This window comes from Stenella coeruleoalba (genome assembly GCF_951394435.1).
Source record: "Stenella coeruleoalba genome assembly, chromosome: 15".
In the NCBI taxonomy this organism is placed as follows: Eukaryota; Metazoa; Chordata; class Mammalia; order Artiodactyla; family Delphinidae; genus Stenella; species Stenella coeruleoalba.
Window position 1 is genome coordinate 25,443,810 of NC_137161.1, and position 21,652 is coordinate 25,465,461.

Consider the following 21,652-nt stretch of genomic DNA (forward strand, 5'->3'; position numbering starts at 1 on the left):
TTCTCATACTGTCTTTGAAATCTGGTGTGTATTTTATACCTACAGCACATCTCTATTCAGATACCAAATTTTCATTGGAAACCTTTGATTGGTATTCAGATTTCATAAAGTTTCCAGTTGAAAAAATTAGATTCACATAATCAGGTATTTCCAAATGTACTAAAGTTTTCCAATAACTGAATTATCAGTTTTTAAATTAAAATTCATTAAAATGGAATTAAATTCAGTTCCTCATTCACACCGCTTGCATATCACATGCTCAGTAGCCACATGTGGTTAGTAGCTACTGCATTAGACTAAGCAGTTCTAATCAAGGTCCCACAGGAAACTGAGGCCCACATAGATTCACGTAACAAGCCAGAGCCAGAGCTTGTTCTAGAAACCTGGGGAAATGCAGGTAAGCAGAGATATTCCAGCTTTGCCCACCTCAATCTGCCCACCCATTCGTCAAGCCACTGTTCATTTTTTTTTTTTTTTTTTTGCGGTACACGGGCCTCTCACTATTGTGGCCTCTCCCGTTGCGGAGCACAGGCTCCGGACGCGCAGGGTCAGCAGCCATGGCTCACGGGCCCAGCTGCTCCGCGGCATGTGGGATCTTCCCGGACCGGGGCACGAACCCGTGTCCCCTGCATCAGCAGGCGGACTCTCAACCACTGCGCCACCAGGGAAGCACCCACTGTTCATTTGAGAAATACATAGTGCACACCTACTTTGTGCTAATCCTTGGGTCCAGGAGCTGATTTGCTGGGAGCAAGACTGACAGGCCCCCTTGCACAGGGGAAAGAAATTCAGCAGAAGCCCTCACAATCAAATGTGTGATTGGGTAGACTCATGGAAATACCAGAGAGGACAGCAGGGACCTGACCTGCTCTGGGGGTGAGGGCAGGTTTCTCTCAGGAGGAGACCTGAAGCTGATGTCCTTCTGAAGGAGCAGGCTAGAAATCAGCTGCTGTTGCAATAATGCTGTGGACCAAACAACTCCAGACTCTGTGGCCACAGCAACAAGCATTTATTTTCATGCTTCTGGGGCTGCATGTTGACTGCAGTTTGACCATTAGAAGCTGGGCTTGGCTGGGTGGCTTTGGTCCAGGCTGTGGGTTGGGCTCAGGCCTACTCTATGATTTTCCTTCTGGAGCCCAGGATGAAGGGGCATCAGCTCCCAGGGCATGTTCTCATGGCAAGTCACTGGAGTTCAAAGACAAGCAAAGTGCACAAGCACATGTACATCCTCTGCATTGTGTCCGCTCTCATTCCGTTGGCCAAAACAAGTCATTTGGCTGAGGCTGAATCAGTGGGGAAGGAGGAGGGGAAGAAGAAATTGCTCAGTAACTGTTAGAACTATCAGCAACCAGGAGGAGTTAGGTAGGAGGGGGAATGGCATCCCAGATGACAGATTCCCAAGGTGGGATGGAACATGAGCCTTCCAAGCTCCTGGAGATCTGGGCGGGGGTGGGGGGTGTTGTTTTTATCACCTTCATTGCCCAAGACACAACACTGTCTGAGACTCCACAATATGGCAGCTGAAAGGACCCTTGTTGTTGGAATGTAGTGGGTGTTGGGTTGGGAGGTTGGAAATGGTCCCTGGCCCTCACATGGGCTGATGTGTGTGGGAAAGGATAGTAGGGATGTTGGGAATGGCTGGTGTGTGTGTGTGTGTGTGTGTGTGTGTGTGCATGTATAGGTGGGGGCAACATAACACGCACCAGAGAACATCCCTCATGCCCATCCCATGGGCAATCAGAACTGGCAAGGGGTGGCTCTGACATCTGACTTGCTGCCTCCTGCTCTGGCCACAAAAGGGGAAGGTGACACCTCCTTCTGGGGCCACTAGGGGAAGATCCAGATTTGAAAGAGCACAGTTCTAAGAGGCCAAGAGACCTGGGTTGAAATCCTGGCTCCTCCCTGACTCCCACATTGGAAGCTCTAAAAGTGGCTTCCTTCCAGCTCTAGAATCCCTCTCTCCTGTGATTCTAGGAGGACAATACCGAGGCTAAAGAGGGAAGGGCCATGTTGAAATGATAAGTAGGACCTGGGATAGAGAATTGATGTGTCGGGAAGGACAGGGTCCATTCTTGGGGTCACTGTGGAGAGTGAATGGGTGTTGTCTGACCTTGGTAGCGTGGGTGGGAGGCTTCCCTCCTCAACGTAACTCCTATTGGGATGGAGGTTCGGCCACCATGGTGGGGCTCTGTGTGGCACAGGTGGCACCCCACCCCCGGCCGAGTTAGGACAGAACATCTTCCCCTTGTAGTAAAAACTTTCACAGGAAACCTGAATATTTCTCCAACTGGAGTCTTTAGATCTCAGAGTTTCCAGGAACTTGTCTCTAGAGTCAAAAATTTTCCAGGAATTCTGAAATTTTGTATTTTTGGTGCTGATTATTGCCTGAAAAGATCAGAGCACATTCTAGATTACCCGGAGAACCACAGTAAAAAACAAGAGCCATAATACAATTCTTGGGCTGTGTTTGCCTTTGTATATTTGACTCAATTGGCACCCAGCAGTCATGTAAAGAGATGCTGTGGAATTTATTGTGGTATGTCTCAAACTCCTGAAATCTGGGTCTGTTTTTTCCTCACTGCCCCAAGCCATCGCACTGGCCCAGGACTCCACAATCTCTGGACAACTGCCACAGCCTCCTCAATACTCTACTGATTTGTCTTCCCACCCTCCTACCCTCAGTGCAGTATATTTTCTGCATAGCAGCCACTTTATATGCAAAGAAAGTGGAAGTCAGCAGCGGGGACTGACTTGGCCATGGCTATCATGGTAAGCATCGGAGCCTTAATGTGAACCAGCCAGTCTGACTTTGAATTAGTCAGTCAGTGTTAAGAATAGGACTTTGGGATCAGACTGACCTGTGGGTGGATCCCAGTTCTGCCATACCCTAGTTATGTGAGCTTCAGCGCTCGACTACCTTTTTGTATTTTCAGTTTTCTCACCTGTAACTTGGGCCAATAATAACCTCATAGAGTTCTAATGAGGTGTCGAAGAGGCCAGTTGTAGCAGGGGTTGTCAGGCCGCCCAGAGCCTTGGTAATTCAGAATGCTGGAGTCAGTGACTGCATTTTATTGATAGAGGTTTTTCTCCCAAACCACAGCCTTCCCTGCATAGGCAGAGTAGAAGCACTGAGGAATTAACACATGTAGGAATATACTTCCACCATGGCTGGTAGTATATAACTACCCCAGCTTCCTCTCCGTTTGGGTGAAATAATTCTGAGGTCTGTGTCTTACACTGTTTCCTAGAGCTCCCCAACAGAATGAAGACCCAGATGCCCACCTGGCTTGATAACACCCTCCTTATTGGCTGTCTCCCCTGTCTCATTCCCTGAGTTACCTTATCAGCGTCTCCTGTGATCACCTGCCTGCACTCAAGTCCTTTTTTCAAGGTCTGCTCTGGGGAACCCAAAAAAGCAGTCATTTGTTCATTCAACAAGTATTTATTAAGGCTTCCTATGAACCAGACTCTGTGCTACGTCCTGGGGATATTGCCGTGAACATGACAGAATGTGTTGCTCCTCTCAGGGAGCTGAATGTCTAGGAAAGAGGCAATGGCAAGTAAACAAAAAATGCTATCATTTTGGATAGTGACAAATACTGAGAAGAAAATGATGTGATAGTGATGGGAGCCTTTTACATGGGGTGGTCAGAGAGGGCCTCTCTGGAGAGCTGAAGGATGAGAAGGCACCAGCCTTGAAACAATTTGGGGGAACATTCCAGAGAGAATGTTCAAAGTACAAAGGCTCTGAGATAAACATGTGCTTGGGGTATTGAAGGAGCAAAATAAAATTGTGTAGTTGAAATATAGTTAATTAGAGAGAACATGCTAGGAGAAGTAAATAGTAAGAAATAAATAAGTAGGTTGGAGAAGTAAAAAGTAAGCAGTAGCCAGATCATGCAGGTCCTAGGACACAGTAGGAAATCTGGATTTTATTGCAAAGGCAATGGCAAGCCACTGGGAGTTTTCAGCAGAGGAATGATGTGATCTGAGTTGTCTTGTTTTTTTGTTTGTTTGTTTTGTGTTGCTTTCTTCCTGCTGCACTGCACAGCTTTCAGGATCTTAGTTCCCCAACCAAGGATGGAGATTGAATCCAGGCCCACCTCAGTGAAACTGCAGAGTCCTAACCACTGGACCGCCAGGGAATTCCCATGATCTGAGTTAAGAAAACAAACTCTCTTAGGCTCTGTGTGGGAAATAGTTGGTAGGAGACTAGGTTAAGGGCAAAAGCAAGGAGGCCAGTTAGCAGGCTATTGCTGTCCTTTCTGATGAGATGATGGTGGCCTGGGCTAGAGTTGCAGCAGCAGAAGAACGGGAGAAAAGGAAGTGGATAGATTTAAGACATTTTGGAATTAGAGCTGACAAAACTTTGCTGATAGACTGAGTGTGGAGATTGAGGGAGCGGAAACAAAAAATGACTCAGTTTCTCCTAGTGCAACTGGGAGGATGCTTGGGTCATTTACTGAGATGGGCAAGACTGGGCAGACACAGGTTTTGGGTTAGGATATGTACGAAGAAATGAAGAGTTCTGTATTGAGTTACAGACGGTCGATAGGTACCCAAGGGGAGGTGCCCCATAGACAGTGGAACTATGTGTCTGTGACTGCAGGGGTTGGGAGGGGGGTTCTATGCTGGAAACGTGAATTGGGAAATCTTTAACCTATAACGCAGCACTGTCCAATAGAAATAGAAAGCGAGCCACGTAAATAATTAAAATTTTCCCAGTAGCCACATGAAAAAAGTAAAAAGAAACAGATGAAACTAACTTAAATAATATACTCATTTAAACCAATAAATCCCAAATATTATCTCAGCACGTAGTCAATATAAAAATTATCGAGGAGGTAGCTGGCATCCTTTCTTCGACATCCGGTGTGTATTTTACATTTAGAACACATTTAACTCGCACTCGCCACATTTCAAGCGCTCAGTTGCCACCTGCCGGCTAGGGGTTACCGCTTGGTTCAGCTCACCAGTGGAGGGTTTTCAAAGCCAGGAGCTTGGACCCACCCGGACAGTAGAGAAGACGCACTTCCGCCGGACGGAGCGCCCCGGACGGAAATTGGAGGCGGAACGGAAGTTGCGCCTGTGCGTGCGCAGCCGCAGACAGCTGAGCCGGGAGCTTGCCTACTGAGAGGAGCTTTCGCGGCTGGACGCCAGGCTTTCAGGCAGCGGTAGGTGAACGGAGCGCCGGCGGAGGTCGCTTGCGCCCTCGGCCACGCCCCACGTCTGGGACTGGAGGGGCGGCGGTGCCCCGGGAATGCGCGGTGTTCAAGGGGAGGTTGGCGCGGTGGTTACAGCGCGGACCCTGGAGTTCGGCTGTCGGGGTTCGCACTCCAGCCCCGCTTCCTACTCGTTTATGACCTTGGACAAGTCAGCCCTCTTTCCTCTGAGCCTTAGCTTTGTCACCTGTGAAGTGAGGATGATCGTAGAACCTGCCTCACAGTTGCTGTGAGGATTAAATAAGGTAATCCATGAAAAGCGCTTAGCACCACGCCTGACACATTGTAATCACCAATGAAGTGGAATGCTTTATTGTTTATGTTGAGATGAGGCTATTGTCTCATCGTTATTGTCGACTAATTAATGTGGGCCCCCACCGAGGCCCCCTACATTGTGCTATGCAAGCATTTTGTTCGTATTGTCACATTTGATCCTCACAACAGACATGGAGATAGGTGCTGTAATAGGTACTATTATTCCCATTTTACACATGAGGAAATGGAAGCTCCCAGAACTTAAGACGCTTCCACGTGCCCAAAGTTACCTGGCGAGGCAGCAGTTGGGTCAGACTCTGTCTCTCGCGTCTTAACCACAATGCTCTATACCCACCATCAAAGGAGGTGTGGGCAGCAATTGTGCAGTTACTGAAGACTTACTGTATGCCAAGTTAGGTTTTAACATCTTTAATTCTCACAACACCTCTGAGAGGTGGGTATTATTTTTATCCTTATTTTACAGATGTGAAATTGGTGGCTCAGAGGTGGGAATTTGACTTTCCTGAGGTCACACAACAAGTAAGGGGCAGAAACGGGTGACTTTAAAGTTCACACTAAAAGTCTGCTGTTTTCTGTCACTTGAAAGGAGGTTGGCATTGCTCCTGCCTAAAATGCTGGTAGCATGTACAGCAGGTGATCGGGTTGGAGAAGTAACAGGCTACATCTGCTCATTTTACATGTATAGCACCTGCCATGTTACTAGAATGGGAGATACTAAGAATATAGATATGAATGAGATTTGTTCCCTGCTTTCAGAGACCTCCGGCTTACAAGAGATAAGCAGTAATTAACAGCAAAGTGTGATGAGTCTTGTGATAGTTATAAGGAGGCTTTGGGAACCTAGGGGAGGACCCCTAGACTTTGGCGGTGGTGGCCAGGAAAGGCTTCCAGGAGGAAGCAGAGACCTAAAAGTAGTGTAGGAGTTGGCCACATCAGTTGAGCGAAGATACACTAGCCAGAGAAAACAGCATGTGTAAAAGCCTGGAAGCTAGTGAAGATCAGTACAAAGATGTCTGGTATGGCTGGAGTGAGGTAGTCAAGCTGGAGATGTGGGGTCCATTAAGAATATGTGGTGGAAAGTAAGTCTCCACCTTTTGTACTTTGAGTCACCTAGGTTCCTTCCTGGGAGGCACCCACTGTTTTTTATGCATTCTAGAGATATTGTGTGCATTTATAAATATGTACCTGAATGTTCATGTCTTCTTTCCTACACAGATTTGTGGATGGCCCGCTATATCTAGTATAGCACTTTGCTTCTTTGCTTTTTTGTCATGTATAGATTCAACCTCACTTTCTAACGGTTGGATCTTATTCCATTGTATGGATGTACTGTGACTTATTTAACTAGTCCCCTATGGGTGACATTTAGATCTTCCCCGTTTCTTTGCTATTAGAAACACTGCTGCATCAAATATCCTTATGCATAGGTTATTTTGCACATGAGTCTATCTGTAGGATAAATACCTAGGAATGGAACTGCTTGGTCAAAGGGTTTTTGTGTATGTGTGTTTTTTTAAAATTAATTTTTATTGGAGTATAGTTGACTTACAGTATTGTGTTAGTTTCTGCTGTATAGCAAAGTGAATCAGTTACACATATACATATATTCACTCTTTTTTAGATTCTTTTCCCATGTAGGTCATTACAGAGTACTGAGTAGAGTTCCCTGTGCTGTATAGTAGGTTCTTATTAGTTATCTAGGGTTTGTGTGTTTGTAATTTTGATGGAAGGTGGCAAATTGCTCTCTGTAAAGGTTGTGCCATTTTCCATCTCTCTCCCCCAGCCATATGTGAGAGAGTCTGGGTGGGAAGTTTGAAGGGCAGTAATCTGAGACTCTTGGAGGTCGAAAGTAGTCACCGATCAGGCATATGGTGCCCCCACGTTAGATACTTTACTTTTGAAGGAACCCAAAAGAAGATGCCCTCAGTAAATGGTTTTCACAGTGTGGGGAGGCGGTGTAGCAAGGTGGCTAGGGACAGAGGCTTTGTTGTAATAGAGACCTTTATTTGAATCCCGACTCTGCTGCTTACTGGCTGTGGGAGCTTAGGTAAGTCCCTCAGCCTTTCTGTCTATTTCCTCCTCTCTGAATGGGGATAATAATAGTGTCTGTTGCCTATGTTACTCAGGATGCTGTGAAGGTTTAAAGAGCTGATACACTTAAAGCCCTTGGAACTGTTCCTGGCACAAGGTGCTACTTTGTTATTTTGTCAGGGCTTCTCATTTCATCTCTACCACCCCTTTGTTTTGAAAACAGACTACCTGGATTTGCGTCTCATCTCTGGCACTTCTTTGTGTGATATTTGGCAAGTTGCCTCAGTTTTTCACCTGTAAAATATTATTAAGGGGACAATATTATTAAGAGTACCTTCTTGGGTTTTTGTGAGGATTAAATGTATTAATACACTTGGAAGTGCTTAGAGCAGTGCCCTGTATATAGTGTTCAATAAATGTTGGTGATGTCTGTCATTCTCTTGCAGTCTTTGGGCTGTTTTAGTGCCATGCATCCTTTACAGTGTGTCCTCCAAGCACAGAGATGTCTGAGGTGGGGGCCCTTGACCTCTGTGTCCTGGCTGCTGCTTAGGACCTGCAGGGCACACAGTGGTGTCTGCAGCTCTGCAGGTCCCAGTCCAGAGAGGCGGCAGGAGGATGGAGTTTGGAAGGATTTCAGCTCCAGGCTGGCCACTGGACCGACTTTTCAGCATTTTTTAAGAAGTGCTTCAGTTCCTCAAGAGAAACCGTCTACTCCAGATGTGGAGGACCCACCCCCATATCTCACAGTGGATGATCTTTTAGGAAGGCAGAGAAAAGGTTGGTTTTACTTTACTTCTCTTTGGACTTCCTGCTTTACTCCTTTCCAGTATCTGTAGTCTGATTCTTTCTTTATTTTTTTGGCTACGTTGGGTCTTCATTTCTGCACGCGGGCTTTCTGGGCTACTCTTGACTGCAGGGTGCGGGCTTCTGATTGCAGCGGCTTCTCTTTGTTGCAGAGCATGGGCTCTAGGCATGCGGACTTCAGTAGTTGCAGCACGCGGGCTTCAGTAGTTGTGGTGCGTGGGCTCAGTAGTTGCAGCGTGAGGGCTCCAGGGCACGCAGGCTTCAGTAGTTGTGATGCGTGGGCTTAGTTGCTCCATGGCATGTGGGATCTTCCTGGACCAGAGCTCGAACCCATGTCCCCTGGGTTGGAAGGCAGATTCTTAACCACGGTGCCACCAGGAACGTCCGATAGTCTGATTCTTAACAGGTCTTTTATTACAGACGTGGCTTTGGAGGGTTAACAGAGTGGGAAGGCTGCTAAGTTATGGAATTGTCAGACTCTACCAAGTAACAATAATATAAAGGAATTTATAGTTTTGGTACACGCAACTTGTGGGTAGAAGTCCTGGGTAGTCCTCTTTTTGGTTACCTTTGGAAACCCTTATGATCTCTATTCTGATTTTTAGATCGTCCTAAGTTATAAGGTAGGTTTCATAATTGGTGCTGTAGAAAATCATTATGCTTAGGCAGAGGTCTTCTGAGAAACATAATGCACTCAGTTAAAATGCCTTAAAAAAAATGTTTGAGGGCTTCTCTGGTGGCACAGTGGTTGAGTATCCACCTGCCAATGCAAGGGACACGGGTTCGAGCCCTGGCCTGGGAAGATCCCACATGCCGTGGAGCAACTAAGCCCATGCGCCACTACTACTGAGCCTGCGCTCTAGAGCCTATGAGCCACAACTATTGAGCCTGCATGCCACAGCTACTGAAGCCTGCATGCCTAGAGCCCATGCTCCGCAACAAGAGAAGCCACGACAATGAGAAGCTCGCACACCACAGCGAAGAGTAGCCCCCGCTCACCGCAACTAGAGGAAGCCCGCACACAGCAATGAAGACCCAATACAGCCAAAAAAAAAGGTTGAAGAGACATTAAGAGACAACCAGATCTCTCCCCTTTTGCACTGTTTCAAAAAAAAATTTCCCTTTATAATTCTTAATGATTTGGTTGCAGTCATATGGTGCAAATTATTTGTAATGTGCTATTTTCATTTAATATTCTTCCAAATACTAGTCTTAATAATTAAATTTAAAAACATTGGTGCAAAATATCACATGCTGTACCATGATGTTTTCCAATTGTTGGGACATTAGGTTGTTTCAAAAATTTTTATATTATAAATAACACTATAATAAGTGCCTCATATATATGTATACAGATACATGCATATATAGATAGCTTCTTTAAAAATTTTATTCTGGAATAAATTTCTAGGAGTTGAATTGGTAAATCAAGGAGTCTGTATACCTTGTGACTCCTGCTCAGTATTTTGTAGTCCTTTAAAATTTGTTGTTCCCTTCAGTGTCTGCCTGACATAAGTTTGGTGTTTTCTTTTTTTGTACAAGGGAAGTGAGCCAAGGAAGGTTTAAAAAAAAATCCTGATTGTTTCTTTTTTTAAAAAATTACTGATCTTTTCTATTGGTTTTCATGTGATTATCCTTCAACTTTTAACTCCATTTAGAATTTATTTGGGTTTGTAGATTAAAGTGCGTTGGTGGGCACAGGGGTTGAGATAGGAATTTAGTTTGAAGGGTCTTACTACGGTGTGAAATTGAGGTTCTTATAACTTTGTGCAAATGTGTTTTATGTCATGTTAGCCATGCTTGCTTTCACTTAAGACGTTTGAAGTTACTGTAGGAAGTTGCCTCATTTTTATTTTGTGGCTTTATGTACCCTCTGGCCACTGCTGCTCCCTCCAGAGTCTGGAGAACCTCATTTTGAGAAGGAGGAGTGTAACATATGGATTTTTTTAAAAATAAATTTATTTGTTTTATTTATTTATTATTTTTGGCTGCATTGGGTCTTCATTGCTATGCATGGGCTTCTCATTACAGTGGCTCCTCTTGTTGCGGAGCACGGGCTCTAGGCACACGGGCTTCAGTAGTTGTGGCTCGCAAGCTCTAGAGCATAGGCTCAGTAGTTGTGGCTCGTGGGCTCTAGAGCACAGGCTCAGTAGTTTTGGCTCACTGGCTTAGTTGCTCCGCAGCATGTAGGATCTTCCCGGACCAGGGCTCGAACCCGTGTCCCCTGCATTGGCAGGCGGATTCTTAACCACTGCACCACCAGGGAAACCCTAACATGGATTTAAATTTATTTCCCCCAGGTTGATAATTATTGTCAACTAGTTCTCCCTTTTCTAATTGTTTTTATAACCATATTTCCTGATTCTCAGGTGCATGTTTTCTCCATTTTTAAATGATATGGCTTGTAATTGGTATGTGTATATAATGTAATATTTCTTTTGTTCTGAAAGGCTGTCATTAATTTGGGGGTACATCTGGCAATTAATGACGCCTTAGAATTGAGGCAACAGGGGACTTAGCGGCTAACCAGTTGCCTCAGGTGTTTCTGGGGCATTTGGGGAGGAGCCCTTTTGAGACATGCTGTCCCTTTTCATCTGCCTACAGTGGAATTGCCCTCTCATTGCAGTCTACCTTGAGACCTATGGCTGCCAGATGAATGTGAATGACACAGAGATAGCCTGGTCCATCTTACAGAAGAGTGGCTACCTCCGGACCAGTAACCTTCAGGAGGTACACACTATTTCCTGCTTCCCCTTGTTTCCTGGACGAGATTCTGCTTGTGTGCCAGTTCTTGGGTGGAGTTTCATGAGCAGGCTGTGGCCTAGTGACAGTGAATTCCCTTGAGGAAAGTGCAGTGTGGGACCGAGCTGTACTTTTGTTGCAGTTATTTTTGAAACTTTTAAGGTAGTGCTCACCTTCAGGCAAGGAACTAGGTTAAAAATGGGCCGTGAAGAGGGGAATGGGGAGTTAGTGTTTAATGGGTACAGGTTTTAGTTGGGGAAGTTGAAATAGTTGTGGAGGTTGATGGTGGTGATGGCTGCACAGCAGTGTGAATGTACATAATGCTACTGAACTGTACACCTAAAAATGGTTAAAATGGTAAATTTTATGTTATGTGTGTTTCACCACAATCTGAAAAAAAAAGGGGCTGTGGGCAGTGATTCTAAAAGGTTAATTTCAAAGATCATAATTTTCTTTTTTTTCCTTGCTCTCCGCCCAGGCTGATGTGGTCCTCCTTGTCACATGTTCTATCAGGTGGGAATTTGTTCTTTACCTAGAGAGTGAATATATCTTATATAATAATGCCAGAGCCAACGGTGCCAGGCTGGCCCTACCTATGGAGATGAGCCAGTGGATTTGCAGTTGTACACCAGTGGAGATAGTAATGGTAGAATGTCAGGTCTTGTACTGAGTACTATACGTGCACTAACTAATTCTCACAACAACCCTGTGAGGTAGGTGCTGTTATCAAACTCATTTTATTGATGAGGAAACCGAGAGTGTGCTGAGTTGCCCAACTTTTCCTTGGGTTTTTCTTGCAGCCAGTGGCACATGTTTATGATGTACCTCACATCATAAGGGCTAGGTACCGTCAGTGGTCAGGGACAGAGTTCTTCTGAACAGAGATGGGTGGCATCCATCAGAAGTGAACATACCCCGTTCATTACTTTGTCTCTGTGTACAAGGCATGTTGGTGTTATGTTTCCTCAGCTGGCTATACTATCAATTAATTAATCCAGCATTTTTGTCCTGAGGGTCTTTGCTGCAAGACATTGGACTAGGTTCTTTGAGAGATTCCGAAATGAACCCTTCCTCCATGGAGCCTGACTTTAAGGAGTCTGGTCTGATATGGGAACTAAGACACATACACAAATAGCTCTAACATCTGGCAGAAAGCACTAGGTAAAAAAATCAAACAGTAAAAAGAAATTGCTGAGTACAGGGAATAGAACAGTTAAAGTGACAGGAGAACAAACTCTCCAACAGAGGAGAGTTGGGGAGGGCTTTGTGGAGTAGATTGTTTTTGATTTTGGCTTAAAGGCTTGTCAGGATTTGGAGATGTGCAGGGAGGGCATCATTCTAGGAATAGTTTTGGCCACACCGCATGGCTTTCAGGATCTTAGTTCCCCAACCAGGGATTGAACCTGTGTCTTTGCAGTGAAAGCGTGGAGTCCTAACCATTGTACTGCCAGGGAATTCCCATTCTTCCCATTGTCTTGCTCTTTTAGATTGCTTTGTAGTTTATTTTCAGGTTCAGGTCTACCTTTTTTGACCTCTGCAGGGAGAAGGCTGAACAGACCATCTGGAATCGTTTACATCAGCTCAAATCCTTGAAGTCAAAACGGCTCCGCTCCCGAGTGCCTCTGAGGATTGGGATTCTAGGTATCTGGTAATTTGCAGATTTTGTGAGTTTTGTGAGACTTGGGCTCCGTGTAGCTTTATATGCTAGGATTTCCCTTAGAGGCTGGATTCCCAGTGGTGAAGAAATCTTATACAATCTTATACATGCCGTTCAACTCTTATACTTAATGTCAGAGGCTGTAGGATTAAATGAGATAAAGCTCATAAGAGGGCTTTTCTTAGTGCCTTAAAGTAATAGGTACTGTACTCAGAAAGCGATCTGTCCTTACTAGTCTGGTGGGGCTCATGGTGGCACAGAGTAGTGGATAGGAGAGAGTTTGGAGTCTGAAGGGGCAGCTTGAATTTACCACGTAGGCACCTTTTATCTTGACTCCTGAAGCATGCGCAAGTGAAGATCTAATTATTCATTGACCAGTATAATAGCCACTAGTCACATGTGGTCATATAAATTTAATTGCACTTAAATAATATTAAAAATTCACTTCTTCAGTCTCACTAGCCACATATCGACTGCTCAGTAGCCACACTTGACTAGTGCTACCAGTTTGAACAGTGTAGATACAGCACATTACCATTGTCTTAGAAAGTTCTATTGGACAGCTCTGGTATAGATAGCTGGGAGGAATATTTCAAAAATAAATATTCTGTACCCTCATGGTCCCAGAATTTAGTCAATGTACTTAACCTTAAAATAGACTGTGTCCATTGTGCAATAGTTAAATTAATTCTTCTTGATGATGGGTCGAAACACAGGTTGGAGCATACCCTTTATTACACAGATTAATGTACTGAGTGATGCAGGAGGATGGAAAGATTAGCTAGAATGTTCTGTTCCATTCCAGTTCCTTCATTATAGAAGCCCCTGGGTATATATCTGTTAGGAATGTCAGAAATCCCCCAAATAGTTTTTTTCTTTTAATTGTGGTAAAGTATACGTAACATAAAGTTTACCATTTGGACCCCTTTTAGATGTACAGTTCAGTGGTATTAAGTACATTCACATTGTTGTGCAGCCATCACCTCCGTCCATTTCAGGAACTTTTTCATCTTCCCAAACTGAAACTCCACACCAATTAAGTAATGACTCCCCATTCCTCCCTCACTTCAGTCCCTGGCAACCACCATTCTACTCTCTGCCTCTGTGAATTTTACTGCTCTGGGTACTTCATATAAATGGAATCATACAACATTTTGGTGACTGGCTTTTTTCACTTAGCATAATACCCTCAAGGTTCATCCAGGCTGTAGCTTGGGTCAGAATTTCCTTCCTTTTTAAGGCTGAATAATATTCCATTGTATGTATATATCACATCTGTTTATGGACGCTCGGATTGCTTCCACTTTTTGGCTATTGTGAATGATGCTGCTATACACGGTTGTACAGCCAAGAATAGTTCTTAAACCAGTGTTTTTAAAGGTTTTTTTTTTTTAAATAAAATGAGTTTTTTAATTGTATAGTTTTACTGATAGTGGTATTCTTGATTATGGAAGATACCAGCGTAGATGGATAACTCATTTCTTATAGGTTTTAATAAGTATTATGGGCAACAAGAGGGATAAAGTGTGTAAGTGCAGATGTATATAAATAAGTTTTATTTTAATAAATAAGTTCCTGACACAAAATAGTTTTTATTTGTAGCACCAAGTAATTTTCAATTGAAAAAAGAGGTGGTTCATGTCTAGAAAGGTTTTTGGGTGGTGGTTTCATTTTTTCCAGGCATTTAATTGAATTGCTATAGAGCTCTTTTCCTGTGGTTTTCTTATATAGGAATATGCAGGTTCCAGAGGTATAGAAGTGTTGGGCAAATTTGAGGGATGCTGCTAAACTCTTAGAGAAGTTTCTGTGACCTGGTCTCTGATCCAGCTGGAGAGAATGTGTACTAAAAAGAAGTGAGACGAGATGAATTTGGGAACAGGTCTTAGCTTACTTCTTTTCCCTCCCAGGCTGCATGGCTGAGAGATTGAAGGAGGAGATCCTCAACAGAGAGAAAACGGTGGATATTTTGGCTGGTCCAGATGCCTACAGGGACCTTCCTCGGCTGCTTGCTGTTGCCGAGTCAGGCCAGCAAGCTGCCAATGTTCTGCTCTCTATGGATGAGACCTATGCTGATGTCTTGCCAGTCCAGATGAGCCCCAGTGCCACTTCTGCTTTTGTGTGAGTCACTGACCAAGAGATGGGGAGTCAGCTTCTCCTTTCTTACTTTTAAAATAACATGTTAATTTTATTACATTAAAAAAATTAATGCACATAGTACAAAAAACTGAAGACAAAAGATGGTATAGTAAGACTCCCTCACACCTGTCATCCTCAGTCTCCTAGGCTCCCTCTCAGAGGCAGCCATGTTAGGAGTTTCTTATATAATCCTTTCAGAGGTATTCTTTGCACATGCATTCATGTATATAATATGGAATCTTTCCTACCCTCCCTTCTATACTCTTATTATTTTTTTCACTTAAAATATCTAGGGCTTTCAGGATCTTTTTTTCCCCTCCTCTGATCTTTTAAGTTAAAAAGAGAAGATCTGGTGACAAAATAGTTCATGTTTGTTGAAGAATATGTGGAAAGATAGAAAAACATAAAGAAGAGAGTAAGAATTACCTATACTCCTACCAGCTAATGATAAACACTATTATCAGTTTGGTGTGTATCACTCTGTTCTTTCTTCTGTGTTTGTATGTGTATGCTTTGTGTATATTTATTTATAAAAATTGGCTCTTGGTGTACTTGGTTTTATGACCTTTTCATATTTAAAATAATGTACATTTGTTATGTCATGAAGTTTTCTCTAACAGATTGGCAAATAGGCTTATAGCCTATTTTTGTAAATAAAGTTTTATTGTAATACAGCCATACCCATTTGTTTATATATTATCTGTGGCTGCTTTTGCCACTACAATATCAGAATTGAGTAGTTGTGAGGAGGATGAGTCTCTACTGTATAGTCTGCAAAACCTCAAATATTTACCATCTGGTTTTTTATGGAAAAAGTTTGCCAACCTCCCATTTTAATGGCTGTCCAATACTCTGTTGTTGGAATGCTTTATAAAAATTAATAGCTAACATTTATTTAACAGTCCTTCAGTGAACATCTTTACTATACATCTATCCATCATTATTTCCTTAAGATAAATTTAGGCTTTTATATACATGATGCAATGAAAGAGGGTGATGTAACTTAGATACTTAGCATTTGGATCAGGAATGAGTGAGAGATGCAGAACCTTGTGTTTTAAATCCAAGGTCTCCATTCCTAATACACTCTTTTTTTTTTTTTTTTTTTTTTTTTGTGGTACGTGGACCTCTCACTGTTGTGGTCTCTCCTGTTGCGGAGCACAGGCTCCAGACGCGCAGGCTCAGTGGCCATGGCTCACGGGCCTAGCTGCTCCACGGCATGTGGGATCTTCCTGGACCAGGGCACGAACCCCTGTCCCCTGCATCAGCAGACAGACTCAACCACTGTGCCACCAGGGAAGCCCCCTAATACACTCTTTATAGTATTTATTTTTTTCTGGTCTAGATTTAAAGAGTTCAAAAATATGTAAATATAAACAGTAGAAAGTGTGGTATGTCTGCAACCCGTTCGTTCACCACTGCGGTCCCTTAGGGTAACCACTGCATCCACCAGTTACAGTTTGGTTTATATCCTGTGATTAACACATAATTTTTTTTTTTTTGGCCGTGTTTTGCAACTTGTGGGATCTCATTTCCCCGACCAGGGATCGAACCCAGGCCACGGCAGTGAAAGCCTGGAATCCTAACCACTAGGCCACCAGGGAACTCCCCATAATAGTTTTTAAAGATAAAAAATGTCTGCTTTATTGCTTCTTAGATCTCCAATTGGTACAGTGTGAGCCTGTTGCCAAGAGAATTCAGAGCCAAAGGATAATGCCAAGGGAGCTGCTCCTTGGGTTGGACCAGGCTATCCTCCTCCTGTTACTAAGTTCTGGTGCTTTCCTCCCCAGGTCTATCATGCGAGGCTGTGACAACATGTGCAGCTACTGCATTGTTCCTTTCACACGTGGCCGGGAGAGGAGTCGGCCTGTTGCCTCCATTCTAGAGGAAGTGAGGAAGCTTTCTGAGCAGGTGAAAAATTCTCCAGCCCTTCTTACCCTGAGCGTGTTTGTGGGAGGATGAGGACAACCTTTCTAGTTTTGCAGCCTGTGCTGTCTCTAAGCTGTACAAGTTTAGAACCATACCTGGCCAGAAGGAAATACCTGGGTATACATCTTGGATTTGCTGCCCAGGAATTATAGGCAGATCCACTGAGAGGTTTGCTTGGGCTGCAGCACAGTAGAATGGAGAGAGCATGAGTCAGATGATTGTGAATTCTGGCTCCACCATTCTCTGGCTTGATGCCCTGGCATAGGTCACTTAACTATCTTCTTCAAAACATAGTTTCCCCATCTATGAAAAGAGGGTAGATACCTTCTTTGCTAGGTTATTGGAAGGACTGTTACTGGAAGGACAGTTGTTACTGGCACTTAGTAAGTTTTCAGAGAATGATTTATTAGTCTGTCTTTGTATTCTAGGCTATTCCCAAATCTCTTGTTCATTTTATCACTGAGCCAGCTCACTGCTTGAGGGACAGAGGTTAGGTGAGGGTAGTGAATCAGATCAGAGGCCAGAGGGGAGATATCTCCTGCCTTCCTCCTATTGGGAGCTGGTCCCTCAGCCCTTGAGGTCTCTCCCTAACCCTAGGCCCTAATTTTCCAGACCTGCCAAAGAGGACAATAGGTGGGAATACAGAGCTTTTCTTCCACTTGAGTCTCTGTGTTTTCTTACTTGCTTGGCTTAGGAACCATGGGAAGCTAGCCCCTGCTCCAGTTCTAAGTCAACAGTTTGCCTTTGTTTGTGCACTCGGGCACGCTCTCTTCTCTTCTCCCATCCCCAGATTCTCAGTTCCCTGATTCGGTCTCTGGCTGCTTACAGGCACTGTGAGTATTCTTCATACCTTACCTCACCCAGTGCTATCCAAAGTGGTCTAAAGTGGTCTTCTTCCTCTCCCCTTCCAGCTCCCCAATAGTACCAAAACTCACTCCTTTGGTATGGAGATATTCTGTTTAAATAGACTGAGGTGGTGACAAAAACCCCCTAACTTTTCTAGGGTATTTGCAGATAAAAGAAGGAACTTAATAACATTAAAGTGAATCTTAGTGAATTCAAAGACACTGACTTATGAAAAGTTAAGATTCTGCATTGTGTGTGTGTTTTTAAAAATTAATTAATTAATTTGGCTGCATCGGGTCTTAGTTGTGGCACTTGGGACCTTCGTTGTGGGATGCAGGATCTTTTGTTGCAGCGCGTGGGCTTAGTTGCCCCGCAGCATGTGGGATCTTAGTTCCCTGACCAGGGATTGAACCTGATTCCCCTGCAGTGGAAGCGTGGAGTCCCACCCACTGGACTGCCCGGGAAGTCCCTGAAATTTAATAATTGTTACATTTTGCTATATTTACTTTATTTTTTTGGTTGTTAAGTATCTCAGAGTACAGCATGACATTTCACCCTTAAGTGATTGTGCATCCCTAAAAAAAAATAAGGATATTTTCAATACCATTAATTCCTCTAAGAGGATTAACAAAAAATGCTAAATATCTTTTCATTTTAGTCCACGCATATTCAAATTTTCCCAATTGTCCCATAACATTTTGCATTTGGTCATTACATCTCTTTATATGTGTGTGTTTTACTTAGTTTTATATCTCACTATCTTTTTTAAAAAATTTCTGGTTTGGAATAACTTCAAACTTTTCTGTAAGAAAAGTTGCAAAGATAGTTACCTCTAATGTTAACATCTCACTTAACTTTGGTACATTTCTTACAACTAAAAGATTAGCATTGGTATATTATTGTTAACTAACTTCAGACTTTATTCTGATTTTGCCAGTTTCCCCACTAATGTCTTCTTTCTGGATCCAGTCCAGGATCCATGTTGCATTTAGTATACCCTGTTTTTTTAAGCTAACATTATGTCACAACTTGTAAAAATAAATAGTCTTTATGGAGACTCGGGTTTTGACAGTTAAATGCATTGCATGGTCCTGGAGTGGGATTCTAATCAGGGGGAAAAAGTGTTTAAAAAAATTACATATGTGGGCTTCCCTGGTGGCGCAGTGGTTGAGAGTCCGCCTGCCGATGCAGGGGACACGGGTTCGTGCCCCGGTCCGGGAAGATCCCACATGCCGCGGAGCGGCTGGGCCCGTGAGCCATGGCCGCTGAGCCTGCGCGTCCGGAGCCTGTGCTCCGCAACGGGAGAGGCCAGAGCAGTGAGAGGCTCACGTACTGCAAAAAAAAAAAAAAAAAATTATATATTTTAATGTGATTGTGATGTCATTGCCTAAGCAAGGTTGTATCCTGTCTGTGATAGTGTGAACATTTTCTCATGTCATTAACAGCTTTTAATTTATTTTTGTAGTTGTGTGGCCTTCCTTGGTATGGATGCACTATGATTTACTTGTAGGACAGCAGCTTTCAATTTGCTTTCAGTTCTTCCTCTGTTAAAACAGTGCTGTGTAGAAGTACATCTCTATGCATTAATCTTTGTCCATCTACATAGTTATATCCATAAGATAAATTTCTAGACATGCTGTTGCTGAATAAAGATTAAGAAAAAACTTATAAAGGACATAGGACAGTTGGTGAAAATTTGGCTTATGGAATGTGGATTAGATAATATTATCATTATTTCTGATTTTGATAATTGTCCTGTGACTACTATTATATAAGAAAATATTCCTATATGCTGAAATATTTAGAAGTAAAAGAGTATGATGTTTGCAACTTATTCTCAGAAGACTTAGAAAAATGTGTGCTTGCGTGTGTGTGTAGAGAGACAAAGTATATACATGAGGTGTGAATGTGAATAATAAAGAAATAGGACACAGTGTTAACAGTTATTGAATCTGGGCAAATAGTATATGGGAGTTTTTTTTTTTAATTAAAAATAAATAAATTATTTATTTATTTATTTGGCTGTGTTGGGTCTTAGATGTGGCATGTGGGATCTTGTCATTGTGGCGCATGGGCTCTTTGTTGTGGTGTGCGGGTTTCTCTCTAGTTGTGGCACGCGGGCTCCAGAGCACTTGGGCTCAGTAGTTATGGCACGTGGGCTCTCCAGTTGTGGTGCATGGGCTCCAGAGTGCGCGAGCTCGGTAGTTGCAGTGCGGGCTTAGTTGCCCCACAGCATGTGGCATCTTAATTCCCTGACCAGGGATCGAACCTGCTTCCCTAGCATTGGAAGGCGGATTCTTAACCACTGGACCACCAGGGAAGTCCTGGTAGTTTTTTACACCATTGCAATTTTTCTATAAGTTTGAAGTTATGTCAAAATAAAATTATAAAAAATAGTCTTTATAGAAACCATTATTCTTCTTTCTGAACTTTTACAATGCAAGTTTTCAAACAGACAGGTTGAAAGACTAGTCTAATAAACATGATTATTAACATTTTGTCATATGTCCTTTATCTGCCTATCTCTGTAGATATATAAATATATTTTTTTGAACCATTTGAAAGTAAGTGGTAGTCATCAGGCCACTTTGCCCTGCATCCGTCAGTATGTATCTTCTCAGAATAAAGAATTTTCCCCTTCATAACCATAATACCATTATCATTTGTAGGAAATTTAACAATTAACTAATATTCTCTAACACACAGCCCATATTCAAAATTTATTAATTTCTCCAAAAATATCTTGTTACTGTTCTGTTTTCAAACCAAGATCCCATCAAGATTTGTACAGTTTTGTTTGATTGTATTGTAATATTTCTTCAAACTCTCTTAATCTAAAACAGTCCTTTCACTTTTTTGTTGTGTGTCTTAAATGATGCATTAGACATGTCTGGGTTTGGCTGATTGCTTCCTCATGTTGTCATTTAAAATATTGCCCTGAATTCTGGTAAACTGGAAGTTAGGTGTAAAAGCTTGATGGGATTTAGACTAAATGCTTTTGGCAAGAATACTTCATAGGTGATGGTTATATAACATTCAGTGGACAGAATGGTGTCATAACTTGATTTTGGGTGTTATAAATTAACCATTGTTATTGAACATGGGGCTTGAATCCAGCTTTTTTGCTATTCTAAAAAATGCTTTGAAGATTTTTTTACATAAGGTTTTATTCTGAAGTTCATTTCTTCAGACAAGGTGCCCAAGCATGAAATTATTGGGTTAAAGACAGAGTACATTTATGGATGGCTCTTGGTAGGTTTAGCTAATTTTACTTAGAGATTTGGTATGAAGCTGCCAAACATGTTTTAAAATTGCTTCCAGTATATTTATTTTCCCTTTTTCAGGGGCTGAAAGAAGTGACACTCCTTGGTCAGAATGTTAATAGTTTTCGGGACACTTCAGAGGTCCAGTTCAACAATGCAGTGTCCACCAACCTTAGCCGTGGCTTTTCTACCAACTATAAAGCCAAGCAAGGGGGCCTTCGTTTTGCTTACCTTCTGGATCAGGTCTCCAGAATAGATCCTGAAATGAGGATTCGTTTCACCTCTCCCCACCCCAAGGACTTTCCTGATGAGGTGAGTATTGAGAGTTTAGTGTGTCGAACTGACATCAGTATCCTTAAGCATGCCAAAGGCTGCAGCCAGTAGCATGCAGCAGAGGCATCCGTCCTCAGAGGATCAGGGGATCCTGTGGTGTATTACTATATATTGCCCTCTGAATCTACCCATCCTTTGGAAAGATTTGAAATCTCCCAAGGTGGGGGCAAGTAAAGGACTGATACTAAGACCACCAGTGGGACCATGAGGGCTGTGCGGAGAGAGGTTTTATTACAGGATGTTGTGGGAAGGACAGGTGGGGGGCAGTGTGATGCAGTGTGAAACAGTCTAGACTTTGGCCTCAGAGCTGAGTTCAGTCCTGGCTCTTCCACTGCTTTACCAGTAGGGGTGACCTTTTCAACTTGTCATCTTTGTTTGTAAAATGGTTAATAATCACTTCCTGCTTTGGGTTA

At 43.0% G+C, this 21,652-nt stretch overlaps 1 protein-coding gene across 7 annotated transcripts in view; it reads left to right on the forward strand.

Moving 5' to 3' along the window:
- CDK5RAP1 (CDK5RAP1 mitochondrial tRNA methylthiotransferase) overlaps positions 1-21,652 on the forward strand; it is a 73,631-nt gene that overhangs the window by 5,361 nt on the left and 46,618 nt on the right. For 3 of the 7 annotated variants that reach the window (XR_013831493.1, XR_013831494.1, XR_013831495.1), the window contains exons 1-7: positions 7,962-8,306; positions 10,960-11,063; positions 11,554-11,588; positions 12,616-12,716; positions 14,640-14,850; positions 16,659-16,779; positions 20,988-21,218. Coding sequence is in view for 4 of the 7 variants with exons in the window: in XM_079943979.1 (XP_079800105.1) it covers positions 7,997-8,306; positions 10,960-11,063; positions 11,554-11,588; positions 12,616-12,716; positions 14,640-14,850; positions 16,659-16,779; positions 20,988-21,218 (1,113 nt within the window). In the remaining 3 variants the exon portion in view is untranslated. Of the gene's footprint in view, positions 1-4,916; positions 5,175-7,961; positions 8,307-10,937; positions 11,064-11,553; positions 11,589-12,615; positions 12,717-14,639; positions 14,851-16,658; positions 16,780-20,987; positions 21,219-21,652 lie in introns of those variants that run through there. The other 4 variants (XM_079943980.1, XM_079943978.1, XM_079943979.1 and 1 more) reach the window with 3 other exon arrangements.